This window comes from Rosa chinensis, chromosome 6, assembly GCF_002994745.2.
Source record: "Rosa chinensis cultivar Old Blush chromosome 6, RchiOBHm-V2, whole genome shotgun sequence".
Taxonomy (NCBI): Eukaryota; Viridiplantae; Streptophyta; class Magnoliopsida; order Rosales; family Rosaceae; genus Rosa; species Rosa chinensis.
The window spans coordinates 68,327,901-68,341,378 of record NC_037093.1 but is presented as its reverse complement, the minus strand read 5'-3'; the positions used below and the strand labels follow the sequence as shown (position 1 = coordinate 68,341,378).

The 13,478-nt window shown below is 38.1% G+C and overlaps 2 protein-coding genes across 7 annotated transcripts; one reads left to right on the top strand and one right to left on the bottom strand.

The window, feature by feature from the left end:
• The first annotated feature begins 867 nt into the window (after positions 1-867).
• LOC112174016 (aminopeptidase M1) lies at positions 868-6,882 on the top strand. Its single transcript, XM_024311700.2, has 19 exons — positions 868-1,228; positions 1,338-1,483; positions 1,556-1,658; positions 1,842-2,031; positions 2,117-2,210; positions 2,386-2,539; positions 2,658-2,762; positions 2,853-2,969; positions 3,126-3,239; positions 3,760-3,942; positions 4,056-4,374; positions 4,469-4,590; positions 4,668-4,765; positions 5,439-5,616; positions 5,701-5,815; positions 5,901-5,968; positions 6,065-6,139; positions 6,280-6,357; positions 6,519-6,882. Exons 1-19 carry the CDS (start codon positions 1,013-1,015, stop codon positions 6,702-6,704), a joined length of 2,661 nt encoding a protein of 886 aa, XP_024167468.1. The 5' UTR covers positions 868-1,012; the 3' UTR covers positions 6,705-6,882.
• An 11-nt stretch (positions 6,883-6,893) lies between these two features.
• Positions 6,894-10,905, bottom strand: LOC112174019 (protein phosphatase 2C 16). 6 transcript variants are annotated; one of them, XM_024311708.2, is made up of 5 exons: positions 10,770-10,905; positions 8,976-10,249; positions 8,543-8,860; positions 8,323-8,428; positions 6,894-7,573 (listed from the first exon to the last, which is right to left on the bottom strand). In XM_024311708.2, the coding sequence occupies exons 2-5, from the start codon at positions 9,870-9,872 to the stop codon at positions 7,239-7,241; spliced, it is 1,656 nt and encodes a 551-aa protein (XP_024167476.1). In that variant the 5' UTR covers positions 9,873-10,249; positions 10,770-10,905; the 3' UTR covers positions 6,894-7,238. The 6 variants fall into 6 exon arrangements, with proteins under 6 accessions (XP_024167476.1, XP_024167471.1, XP_024167472.1 ...); XM_024311703.2 differs by having other exon boundaries at positions 10,349-10,873; XM_024311704.2 differs by having other exon boundaries at positions 10,456-10,873.
• Positions 10,906-13,478: the final 2,573 nt, after the last annotated feature.

Sequence of the window (13,478 nt, the reverse complement as noted above, 5' to 3'; positions counted from 1 at the left end):
ATTCAATTAATTTAGTTTAAGAAAATTCCAAATCATATTGTTTTGAATTTACCTTTGTAATAAATGATAGGCCATGTATAGAAATTATTATTTTTACTTAATTGTTTTAAGTAAATTATAAAACTATATAAGCAATATAAGGAAATATTGGGAAAAAAAATTTAAATTAAATGTTATATTTGGTTGGAGCAAGTAAGAAGAGTATTTATTTATTTACTTACTTAATTTTTCATTTCTCGCTCTTTATCCTTATTTGTCTTTTCATATAAATTGACAAAGTCAATTAATAACTGAAAAAAATTGGAAGTCCAAATATCAAATTTAGGGGTCCAACTAGAACCACAAAAAAAAAAAGAGAATGGATTGAAACAGTTATTGTAATTTATTCTCCTAATAATAGTATAGATAATAATAATAAATGTAGTAAAAAGAAATTAAATAAATAAATCATTGGTGTGGTAAGCTTGTCAAGCGGCCTAGCATGAAACTTTTGTGTCTAGCTTCTTCTAAGTCTAAACCCACACCGGTTTGCGGTCAAAGTGGCTAGTGTTCCGAGTCCCAACCCTCGTGCCTAGTGTTCCGAGTCCTAACTCTCACTAGTTTATGGCTAGAGTTCCAACTCCCACTAGAACATTTGGATTCATGCACCAGTTGCTTGGGATTACTCTGGTATTGCTAGTATATCCTCGTGGAACTTGGTCTGAATACTAACTGTGTAGATGTGTTACTAACGTAACTGAGATGATTTGCTACCTCACTTCCGATCAAAGAAATGATCGATGACTTGCTATCTCACCTCTGATAAAAAGAAAAAGAAAAAAAATAAATGAAAATAAAGGCCCAGGATTGCATGAAACTGTCACCTTTTCTACTACTACAGGACTACAGGAGTACCGATTATTAGGGAGCAGAAATAAATACAAAGAGTCCACTGCAATCTTGACACACAAGTCCACCAAACAGCAGAGAACCTCCGTGAAATCCAAATCCCAGTCTCCGTCTCTAAGCAAAAATGTCACAGTTCAAAGGCCAATCTCGGCTTCCCAAATTCGCCGTGCCGAAACGCTACGACGTAAGGCTCAGACCCGACCTCGTCGCCTGCCAATTCGTCGGCTCCGTCGCCATCGACCTCGACATCGTCTCCGATACCCGCTTCATCGTCCTCAACGCGGCCGAGCTCTCCGTCAACCCCCCTGCGGTGTCCTTCACTCAACTAGACTCTTCCAAGGTATCAGTACTGCTGATCTAGCCATCTCTGACCACCTTCAATCACTAATTGATCGTTAATCTAATTTTTCATTCCTAGTGTTTCTGAAATCAAATGAATGCTTGGTCAGGTTTTCAAGCCATCGAAAGTCGACGGATTTGAAGATGATGGCATTTTGGTCATGGAGTTTGAGGAGACGATTCCAGTTGGGCTGGGAGTTTTGGCTATTGGGTTTCAAGGAATTTTGAATGACAAGATGAAGGGATTCTATAGAAGGTATTCGAATGCAGCTAAGTGTTTCAATGAAATAGATATATGTTGGAATTTTGATTTGAATTCTGTGTGCAGTACATATGAGCATAATGGGGAGAAGAAAAACATGGCTGTTACACAGTTTGAACCGGTTGATGCCAAGCGCTGCTTTCCGTGTTGGGATGAACCTGCTTGCAAGGTCTCTCTCTGTCTCTGACACAAACACACACTGTTGGCTTTAAGTTGTGATTTGTACTAGTATTGTGTTTAGATCAACATCTTCGGTTAAAAAGAGAAAAGAATGGTGTTTTTGGTTTGACTGTGGCACTTGTAGATTTAATGACCGGACATTGTTGTTTCTTACTGGTGCTCTGGTTTACAGGCTACATTCAAAATTACATTGGAAGATGTACCATCTGAATTGGTAGCTCTTTCCAACATGCCAGTTTCACAAGAAATAGTGAATGGACATCGGAAGACAGTTTCATATCAGGAGACACCAATTATGTCTACATATTTGGTGGCCATTGTTGTTGGATTGTTCGATTACATTGAAGATCACACTTCTGATGGTAAACCCATAATCAATATCCATTTTTCGCTCGCTTATGTTAGTACAACCCTTTCTTCATATTGTCATATTTGATCTCGTTACAGGGGTCAAAGTGAGGGTCTATTGTCAAGTTGGTAAGGAAAACCGAGGGAAATTTGCTTTGCAGGTTGCTGTCAAGACACTTGAATTGTACAAAAAGTATGTTAATATATCAAAAAGGGTTATTGGTTATTCATGTTACAATCTGTCATTCACACTTCATGCATGCTGTAGACAATAAGTATTAGTAACTCAAGTTTTTATGTCCTATCTGCTCATGCTGCACTGTTCCTTTTGGTATTTTAATACAACACAACGATGACATGTTCTACAGATACTTTGGTGTGCCTTACCCTTTGCCAAAATTGGATATGGTCGCAATCCCTGATTTTTCGGCTGGGGCCATGGAGAATTATGGTTTAGTTACATACCGTGAGACAGCTTTGCTCTTTGATGATCAGCATTCTTCAGCTTCCGTCAAGCAAAATGTAACATGCATATTCTAAATTTAGTCTAGCTTTCAGATTTTATCCTTGTTATATAACATGGAGCTATTGTTTTTGCACTCAAAGTTATGTTTAATTATTTCATTTTGTTTTGTACAAGGTTACAATAACCGTAGCACATGAATTGGCACACCAGTGGTTTGGCAATCTTGTAACCATGGAATGGTGGACACATTTATGGCTCAATGAGGGATTTGCAACATGGGTATATCCTTGGTTTCATATGTTGTACACTTGTACTTGTTACTTTATTTTGCAGGCTTGTGGACTTAAAATAAGTATTCTATTCCATTAGGTGAGCTATTTAGCTACTGAGAGCTTGTTTCCTGAGTGGAAAATATGGACTCAGTTTCTTGATGAATCTACTGAGGGTCTTAAGCTGGATGGTCTTGAAGAATCCCACCCCATCGAGGTACTTTCTACCTGGACTAAGTTTAAATAAATATCTAATTCAGGACGTTGCAGCTTGGTCTCCTGAATGATAGGGTTTAAACATTCAACAGTATATTTTTAGGGAATTATTTAGTATGTACTTGTTTTAGTTTTCTAATGTTTTAACTTTTTGCAGGTGGAGATAAATCATGCTGCTGAGGTTGATGAAATATTTGATGCAATAAGTTATACAAAAGGTGCTTCTGTTATTAGGATGCTACAAAATTATCTTGGTGCTGCACCCTTTGAGGTTGGTCCCTTGGTTCTCTAGCAGTTGTCCCTCTTGAAGCAACTATCTTGATTTTTGAGATTTTTATGTTTATGATTTTTGTCATGGACAAGAAAGTTCAACTTTTAGAAATGCATTGCACAATTTTAGAGAGTAGAAAAATCTTGTTGTGAAAGACTGAGAGCAGTTGGGCTTGTCTTCTTTGGTCAAATTTTGAGTGCTAGGTAGTTTGTTTTGTGAATTTGAGCTTCTGCTAATCTCAAGCTTCCCAGAAATCTGACATTTATATGTCCCTGATGATCACTGAACATAAACTATGGTCTTATTTTCTCATGTCATAGGTTTTAAAGTCAATGATGTAGGGTATTTGTTTTTCTATTATCTGTATCATATGTCTTCATTTTTTGTAAAGTCTAACAGCGTTTAGTCTAATATCTATATAATGTGTAACTGATTATTTTTCTTTTCTATTCTTATTTTTATTCAATCCATGTCTCATGTATTACATAGTTTAACACACATTAGTTTTTGGTGAATCCAGAGGTCACTGGCTGCATATGTAAAGAAACATGCTTACTCAAATGCAAAGACAGAAGACTTATGGGCTGCCCTTGAAGAGGGATCTGGTGAACCTGTGAACAAGCTGATGAATTCGTGGACGCAGCAGAAAGGCTACCCAGTTGTTTCTGTCGAAGTCAAAGATCAAAAATTGAAGTTTGATCAGGTTTCCTTTTGGAATACTAATGCACATATAAGCCTTCAAAATTGTTGGTTTGGATTTATTCAATGGTACATAGAAATTAGCAAATGTCTAACTGATAAATTATTAAATTGCAGACACAATTCTTGTCAAGTGGTTCCCAAGGCGAAGGAGAATGGATTGTGCCAATAACATTATGCTGTGGCTCGTATGATTTACGCAAGAGCTTCCTACTCAAAACTAAGTCTGAAACTCTTGACATAAAGGAATTTCTAGGTTGTTCAATAGCAGAGACTGAAAGTGGAAGCATGTGCAATAAAAACAATACAGTATGCAGTTGGATAAAAATCAATGTAGATCAAGCTGGTTTTTACAGGGTGAAATATGATGAGAAACTTGCAGCTACACTAAGAAATGCTATACAGAACAAACACTTGTCTGCAACAGACAGATTTGGTAGTCATCTTTACAGTTTACACTCACATACTGACTTGTCTCTTTCGTAGTAAGAATTGAAGTTTTGGTTGTGATCAAGTATTTACTTTAACAGGCATTTTGGATGATTCATATGCCCTTTCTATGGCTCGTCAGCTGTCTTTTGCTTCGTTGCTTACCTTGTTGGCTGCTTACAAAGAGGAACTTGACTATACAGTCCTGTCAAATTTGATTTCTGTAAGGATAACCTCTCTATTGTGTTTGTGTTATTGTACTATGGACCCTAGTCTAATTCTGGCACTCACTTTTCACAGATTAGTCAAAAGCTCGCAAGAATTGCAGCTGATGCAATACCCGAGCTACTTGATCTCATCAATCAGTTCTTTATTGGCCTTCTTCAGTACTCTGCAGAGTAAGTTGTCCTTTTTTTACCACTGCTGAAGTGCCTACAACAATCTTTCTAATGGGAGCTGTATGGCAAACTTACCAGATTAAGTGTTGGGTGTTGGAGATTGGCAAAAATAATGTTTTAGTCTACAACATATAGTACGGAATTACTGTTAATAGTTGAATACCCCGTCTCATCATGTTGACCTAAGCTTAAAAAATGGCTGTAGTAATATAACACCGAGGCATTGGTAACCCAGATAGTGAAAAGTCAAAAATTTTCCTTCATAGGATGACCTGAGTTCTTGTTTTCCTATTTACAGATAAATATTCCGTCCTAAGGTAGATTTTGGTATATCCGCATTAAAATAGGATGCAAAGTGTATGCTGTATACACATATTTCTGTATTTATGTCAATGAGTACTGTTAAGTCTACCTAATGTGAACAAACATGTCGCCCGTACGTCCTTCTTTCGGATATTTTTTAGTTGAGCAGCCCTCTTCGAGTCAATCACAAATGGGCCATGGCATTGCTGTGTAATTTGTAAGTACGGTACATAAACTGATAAGCTTGTCGGATGACCAAGAAGTTAGGGCAAGAACAAATGTTTGACTCTGCCTATCCACAAGATTTTTTTTCCTTGCTTTTTCTTTGTTTTTGTTAAAATTATTTACTTCTTTGTGAATCTATTTACAGGAAGCTTGGTTGGCAGCCCAAACCCGGTGAGAGCCATTTAGATGCAATGTTGAGAGGGGAAGTTTTGACCACCCTTGCTTTATTTGGACATGACCTGACAATTAATGAAGCAAGGAGGCGTTTTCATGCCTACATAGATGACAGAAATACGCCTCTCCTTCCTCCTGACATTAGAAAGGTTGTTTACATGTAAATAGTTAATCAAGCATCCGTTTTTTGACATCGAACCTCCTTACTGATGGTCATTAGACTATTGTTGCAGGCAGCATATGTGGCTGTAATGCAAACAGTAACCCAATCAAACAGAGCAGGCTATGACTCTCTTCTTAGAGTTTACAGAGAGAGTGATCAAAGCGAGGAGAAAAACCGCATTTTAGGTTACAATCATTAAATATTGTAGAATGATGTTGAACATTCGAGTTTGTTAGAATGTGGCAGTAATGTATCTTTCTGTGCCTGTAGGTTCATTAGCATCCTGTCCAGATCCAGACATTATACTGGAAGTTCTCAACTTTTTGTTGACTTCAGAGGTATTTCAGATTACTTTTCTCTTAACTAGAGGTTGAAGGGGTTTTGCATATTATTTCAGAGCTTTAGATACTAATTTTGATTACTCATGTATATAGGTCCGCAACCAGGATGCTATTTTTGGACTTGCTGTTTGTAGTAAAGGACGGGAAACAGCTTGGACTTGGCTGAAGGTAACTTCCCAAGAACTAATCTCTGAAGAGCGTATTATAAAATGTCCACTTCTGTATTGCCTAATTTGCTTCTTCTCTTTCTTTTCCTCCCTCATTTGTTTCAATGATTCTTCCCTCCCTTTTGGATGATCTAAATACAGGATAACTGGGAGAAAATCTCAAAGACCTGGGGTTCTGGATTTCTAATTACTCGCTTTGTCAGTGCAATTGTTTCACCGGTTTGTTCCATCTCACTCTTGGAACTTTGTTCTTTCTCAATGTTTATATGTAGTGTGATTTAGATTTGAAATTAGTCAATCCATAGTTTCCTAATGCCTTTTCATTTTCCTTCTATTAATGTGCTCTCATTTGTCCTTTTTTGGTTTATCTTGGTCCGCAGCTTGCTTCATTTGAGAAGGTTGAGGAAGTAGAGGAGTTCTTCAAAGCCCATCCTAACCCTGCCATAACTAGAACCTTGAAGCAGAGCATTGAGCGAGTACAGATTAACGCCAAGTGGGTTCAGAGTGTTCAGGGTGAGAAAGATCTTCCCAAGGTTTTGAAGGAGTTGGCTTCCAGGAAATACTAGCCTCCATGCTCGATCGCATCTATTTGTTATAAAAGAAGAATCGGGAAGGAATTTAAACTGAAACTTGAAAATACCAGTTGGTTTGCCATCATATGGCTTTCTTTGTCGTTCATTTTTCCTTTAAGAAAAACAATGTAGAGCAGACTATGGTATAAAATCGTGACACTGGCAGGAGCAAGATAGCAAGCATTACACTTGAAATAATTAAGTATATACCTCACTGAGCTGATTAACTCGGTGGCAATAATGAATACAATTTGCCCGGAATGTTAAAAGCATCATGCTGCAACCATTTCCTATCCCTACTACATGCAGCTAAGATTTACAGAGAGAACTGGGCACGGTTTATATCAAACAGTTTTAAACCAAAGATTCTAAAATTGCAGATGTTCTATGTGGTACATACAGACTGCAGTTCTCAACAAGCAATGAAGCCCAGGTGAAAAACAAATGGGCAACAATATATCAGATCATAAGAAATTCCATACCATACAGCTAATGGTAATTGATCCAGTACGAGGGATGAAGTAACCATCATGTTTTGCTTTTAAACTTCCTCTGAGCCTTCAAATCTATCACAATCACCGTGATATTGTCCTTGCTTCCTTTTTGAAGGGCACGGCTGGAAAGGAACTCCGCCGCTGCTTGAGCAGCAGGATCAATTCCCTCACCTCTTTCCAGTGGAAGTGTAACACCATTCTTCTTGTGCCATAAGAGTATTCGTCTCCGAGCAAGGTCACACGCTTCTTCATTCGTCATAACATCCCATAAACCATCACTGGCTAAAATGAGGCATTCGTCATCTTTGGTTCGAGGAATAAACATCACTTCTGGATCTGGAATGATCCATGGTTTTAAATATCTATCGCCTGCAACCCAAAACCAAGGTTGAAATTGAAGTTTGCCAGCTGCTTAACTACTGAAATGTGATTAGCATGCATTGTTTCTATGTACCTAGTAAGAATATATGTTTGTCTTAAAGACAATACTTTTGACCTAACTTCAATATTTGACTTTTTGTACAAAGTTCAGTAACTACTTTACTGGAGATAAGATCTTTTGTCAGCAAAGGCAGTCATTGCACGAATTTCAAACCCTACTCTTCACTAAAAGTCTTCTCATGATACCACCTACCCAGGACCAGCACTCATTTGAATCATATACATTACTATATGAAGTTAAATCCCACATGTCTTCAAAACTCACCCAATTAGAATCAAACATCTACAAATCTTAACCAAGTTTTATGCATATTCTGTACTAAATAACTTCAGTGTTTTGCTCATGCGTATTATTATAAATCTGAAGTTCATCACGGATTCACCATAATGAATTTGGCACCGACAAAAAAATAGCAATAGCCTTGTCTCAAACAGTTTCAAGAACCCACGTGGAATTTAACCATTGATGATTAAATCAGAGGAGATAAATCACCAATGAAAGTCACTGTACACAATGGAACCTTCTCTCAAAATGAATGTGAATTCCTATCTGCTTGCTACTTTAGTAATTACATACAAACAGCAAACTTGTTGGTGATTCGTGAAATTTAAGTAAATACCATCTGGAGAGCATGAATTTAGAAGGAGGAAAAAAAAATTAATGTTGAAGCACATACCTATTGACCTTGACATAGCAAGAACACCAAACACACGATGCCCATTCCATTGTATGACCTTGCCTCCAGCTGCCTCAATTCTTGCATATTCATCTTCTCGATTTGGCTAAAATCGGTTGCCATAATCAGTTATTTACAACAAAATACAACAAACACAGATTAGTTTCAATAATCAGTCATGAACCATAAGATACAAGCCTTAAGTTATAGAATCTCTTACTTTATGATCCACTGACAATGCCATGGGTTCTTTCCCACGACACAGAACTGCTCTTGAATCACCACAGTTTGCCACTATGATATGAGACGAACAAATAAGGGCCACAACAGCAGTGGAACCAACTGTTTCAGGGGCAACAGGATCAAGACTATCCTTCCCTCCAACTTCAGCATCAACCTTAAGAAAACAGTTGGTAAATGCCTTATTCCATTGCTCTAGGCAATTATCTTTGATACTTGTGTGAACTAGGCCCTCCTTAACAAATTCTATCTCCTCCGCCAAAGCCAAATGCATACGATCACGACAATAATTTGCCACCTGAACAAAGTGAAAGCCAATCTCATGAAACAAGTTACAGGCAAAAAGATATTACACACATGAAATGAAGTAGAATATATTGCACAAGGAAAGCATCAGAAACATGTTACCATACCTGAGAGCCTCCATGACCATCATAGACTCCAAAGAAATGAACAGTCTGATTTATACACTTGCTCATGCCATCCAGTACTCGGTCACCTATCAGCATTTGAATTGGAATCTTTGAAAACTGAGGTACAGTTGCTAATGCATCTTCCATCTCTGGTCTTCTCCCACACAAGGATGTAAACCCCCAAAGTGGAACATATTCTACCTCAAAAACACTGCGGCTGACTGTTTCTTTGACCCCTACTTCCACAGGCAATTGAACAACAACATCAGATGGCTTTGGGTCAGACCCATGACCAGTTTCTTCCCCAAGGCTCACTGACAAAGAAAGTGGATCAGTAGTGATCTCTGTCTCAATTTTTGAATCACCTATATCAGCCACCTTAGCAACATCACCAAAACAGCTGTTCCTGTCAATGTCTATAGAACTCAGTGTTACTCCTTCAGAGGTTGTCTCGTACACCAGGAAGTCCTCTAAACATAAGCTACTTGACTCACTCGCCACTGAGAATGAACAAGAGCTATCAAGTATCTGATCACCCTCCAATGATAAGCAATCATCTTCCTCACTTTCCCCAGCCATCACGTTACCAGTAGCAACCCGATCGCTTTCGTCTTGAGGTATCATATCTAACAATGGATCTCCTCCTCCTTTTTCCTCTTCTGCAACCGATACTGCAACAACAGTAACTTCATTCCCTGAATGACTACAATTACAATCCTCTTCACCAGCTGCAACCGCCTCAGTGGAACTCCTGGTGACAGAATCAGATAGCAACCCCGCACTGTCTGTCATTAGCTTAAGACTTGTAATATTCATGTGGGTAGCTATAGTTGGGTTATCACAGACTGAGTTACCTACTCTAAATGGCACCGCGACCGCCGGTGACATCTCCTCCATCAAAATCCTTATCTGGGCAATACAACAAGTTACCTTTCAACCCCTCTAACATCAACCGACCAGTCATTTCTCAATCAAATTATGACTTTCTTTTGTTGGTAAGAATGATTTGGGAATGTGAATGGTGGGTTTTAACAAACCCATTTCCATGCTCAGACACTCAAATAAAGGCCGAAAGTGGGTGCCAATTCAGGAGATGTGAATGTATGGGTGAGCTAAAAGGAGGTGAAAATGAAATGGGTAGTCAGATCTGGTCAACAACAACGGATCCAAACTTCCATTTGTGGAAACTTAACCCCTAATTCTACAATAAAGACATGTTAATTTGAGGTCTTGTCAACTTCTTCTCTGGACTCATCTCTATCTACTTCCATCAACTACAGCAAGAAAGAAGCTAACTTTAAATGCCAAAAAAAAAAAAAAAAAAAAAATTGTAAAAGAAATAAAACAAAAATCAGATTGGATTAGAAACCAACCCCTTATCTAATACACACTAGAAAGACAGGGCAAAAGGGGGTCATGAGAAAGAAACCCAAGAAAGGCAAAGCCCAGAAATCACAGGAAAACCCATCAAAGGAAGCACCTTTTTATTACACATATTTCTTGACTTCCCTGGATCTGAGGCAACCTATCTCAGCCTCTTGTAATTGGAAGCTCTCTCTCTCTCTCTCTCTCTCTCTCTCAAATAATCATGATGACAATAATTAAGCAAGGAGAAGAAAAGAAGGTTAAAAAGAAGAATCAGTACCTAATTTGTCAACTCTATAGTCTTTCCTTCCCTCCTTTTCCTCTCCCTCTCATTTTCCAAGTCCAAAGACTTTAACTTTAACAGCTGAAATCCATGTGGAGGATCAAAAAATCAAGAAACAAGAAGATGTAAGAGGGTGCTTTACTTACAATTTAAAAAATACCAGCTCAAATGTGATGACTTCTTTTTTACAAACACACACACACACCTGGGCCTGAGACTTGCAAACGCCAAAAACAGGATAGAAAAAGAAAAGAAAACAGAGAAAAATAAGACAAGAGAAGAGAGTAGTATATTTGAAGAGTGAGAAAAAGATGACACATGTCAAATCTAGAAGCGCATTAAAGCATCTCCACCCATCCCATGCTTCTGCCCTTTTCATTCTCTCATCCAAATTTTCTATCCATTTGCTTCAAAAGGAATTCTTTTGCAAATATTGAAAAGGGATTTTCTTTTTCTTTTTCTTTTTGGGAAGCTTAGTGCAGGTGTTTTTTTTTTTTTTTTTTTCATATGAAAATACGATAAATGTATTAATGTATAAAAGATTACATAATTTTAAAGTATGACAAATTGACAATGTAAACTCTAATTTCGTTTCTAAACAAAATAATGTTCTAGTATCTCAAAACTTTACATTGTTGTGCTTTGAGGAAGGTAAAGCCACATCTTCTTCCTTCAAGTCTGAAAAAAAAGTTAGCAAATTCCTGAGGAGAGTGGATAGGTTCTGAGCTGACACAACCCGAGAAAAAAACTTTAGGGTTTAGTGTAGGTTTTACAGTATCTAAATCACGATGTTCCACAAGTTTAATTTTAATTTTTTATTTTATACCTCGATCCATCTTGCAATTTGTTTCCTCAAAATTATAATCGCACTCTCAGCACCATCTATACTATTGAATTAATGACAACTTGAAAGTTCAATATTTACAAATTTCATGTGTAGTAGAAAGATAGTTTTTCTTGGCATGCTTTACCAAAAAGATAAAATAAAAATTCCAATACTCACTTTGGACTCTAGATGGGCTTCTTGGGGTTAAATTCGAGTTATTGAGCTCCCAAATAATCTCTTAAAATTTTCTAGAATTTAGAGAATTATTTATTTATGTAGGGATAAATAGTGGACGACTAATTCTTTTTAGCTTTTTAAAAAAAAAAAATTGGGTCGTCAATCTGTTAATAGTAATTAATAATGTAGATAACAACATAAACATGACCGACCCTCGCGGGCTACATCAATATTGAGTCATGCAAGGTAACCTTAGAGCTACCTAAATATCGCTACCCTAAAATTAGCACCAGAACCAGAGTAACCATGACAATGTTAAGGTGATTGAGCAAGGTCTGCCCTAACTTATTCAAAAATCAAAATTGCCTAGGACCACCCTACACAGAGGGGGATTCCCCATGGTCTAAACTAGGGCTGGCAATTTGGGCCGAAGCAACCAAACCGGCCAATTTTCGAACCGGCCCGAACCGATTTGGGCCGAAAACTCGACCTGCTGACTTTCGGCTGGGCTGAGCCGTATCGTTTGGCTCGGCTACGGTATGCCATACACCATACCGTCAGTATACCGTACCGACCAAATATAATGTGTAAATACTGAAAAATATGTATAAAATTGTGTAAGAGGCAGGGTTCGAACCCACATCCTCTTCCACCGAGACTCGGCTCCCAACCACCAGAGCACAAGCTGCTCTTGATATATATACTACAAATTTTATATTTATTTCTCACTTAGTTCTTATTCTCAAAATTAAAACAAAGACCAACAAACCCTAATACCCTATCACTTACTCGACCCTAGCCTCATTTCTCACTTCTTCAGTTCTTTGTTTTGCTCGACCTAAACCCACCTCCCTCCCCAAAATCATTGATCCCAGATTCCGGCCCCTAAAATCATCAAAACCATGGACAAATATCTTGCAATAGGTCATATCCCAAATCCCCAGCCTTATTTCTCCATAATTTCGACATATTCACCTTTGTAGTTTGAAAATCCCCAAACCATCGAAACCCTAATTCTGGAAAAGTGTTGTTTCCTTCACCAAAAGGTAATCTCTACCCCTATTCTATGTTGTTGTTCAATTTTTATTGTCAATTGCTCGATTTTGATCAAAAGAAACTCGAAGATCAAGCTCACCGTCCTCCAGTTCTACAAGGTCGATGACTCCGGCAAGGTGCAGAAGCTAAGGAAGGAGTGAAAGAGAAGGCAGAGGGAGAGCATTTTTCTGGATTAAACCATGAATGTTTAGGTATGTTCTGGTGGGTCCTCATTCCTTAATCCCATAAGAAGATTTTGGCCTTCTTGATTTTTAATTTGGTTTTCTTTATCTGAGAAGGTACTTTTGTTCATTAACAGACTTTTGATGTGGAAATTGTGGTTTCTAACATTACTTAATTTCTTTGCTAGGCATGGACAAAGCAAGTTGGAGCTTTCGTTGAAGCTTGGTTGTTGTTTTTGTTGTTGTTTGCTTTTTCATGTTTGTGTAGATGGCATCTTCTTCTAGCAGCTTGAGTACCCCCTCAATATGTAGCAACCTTAATCACACCTCTACTTCATCTCCAGTTCAGCCTCCAAACCCCAACCCCAACCCAAACCCTGACCCTAACCTAAATATCATCCCTGAAGTAGAGTCATAGTCAGTCCCAACCATTCCTACTAACGAAGGGCATAATAATACATTGGCTGTTAGGGCAGGTGGAAAACGAAAGAAAGCAACTAGGGTGGGGACAACGGGTAAAAATGCAAAGCCAGCGATAGGAAGAAGCAAAACCTGGGAGTGTTTCACGAGGCCAAAACTGAGTGATGGGAGTGACGATCGAGATGTTGCACAGTGCAATTTATGCCAAGAAATTG

What these genes read in the sequence shown, in the direction of transcription:
- LOC112174016 (XM_024311700.2), top strand. Translation starts at nt 1,013, where the DNA reads ATGTCACAGTTCAAAGGCCAATCTCGGCTTCCCAAATTCGCCGTGCCG. An exon ending in CTCAACTAGACTCTTCCAAG is followed by an intron (nt 1,229 to 1,337) that starts GTATCAGTACTG and finishes ATGCTTGGTCAG; the next exon opens with GTTTTCAAGCCATCGAAAGT. An exon ending in TTCCTCCTGACATTAGAAAG is followed by an intron (nt 5,617 to 5,700) that starts GTTGTTTACATG and finishes CTATTGTTGCAG; the next exon opens with GCAGCATATGTGGCTGTAAT.
- LOC112174019 (XM_024311708.2), bottom strand. Translation starts at nt 9,872, where the DNA reads ATGGAGGAGATGTCACCGGCGGTCGCGGTGCCATTTAGAGTAGGTAAC. An exon ending in CATTGTCAGTGGATCATAAA is followed by an intron (nt 8,429 to 8,542) that starts GTAAGAGATTCT and finishes AACCGATTTTAG; the next exon opens with CCAAATCGAGAAGATGAATA. An exon ending in TGCTATGTCAAGGTCAATAG is followed by an intron (nt 7,574 to 8,322) that starts GTATGTGCTTCA and finishes TTTGGGTTGCAG; the next exon opens with GCGATAGATATTTAAAACCA.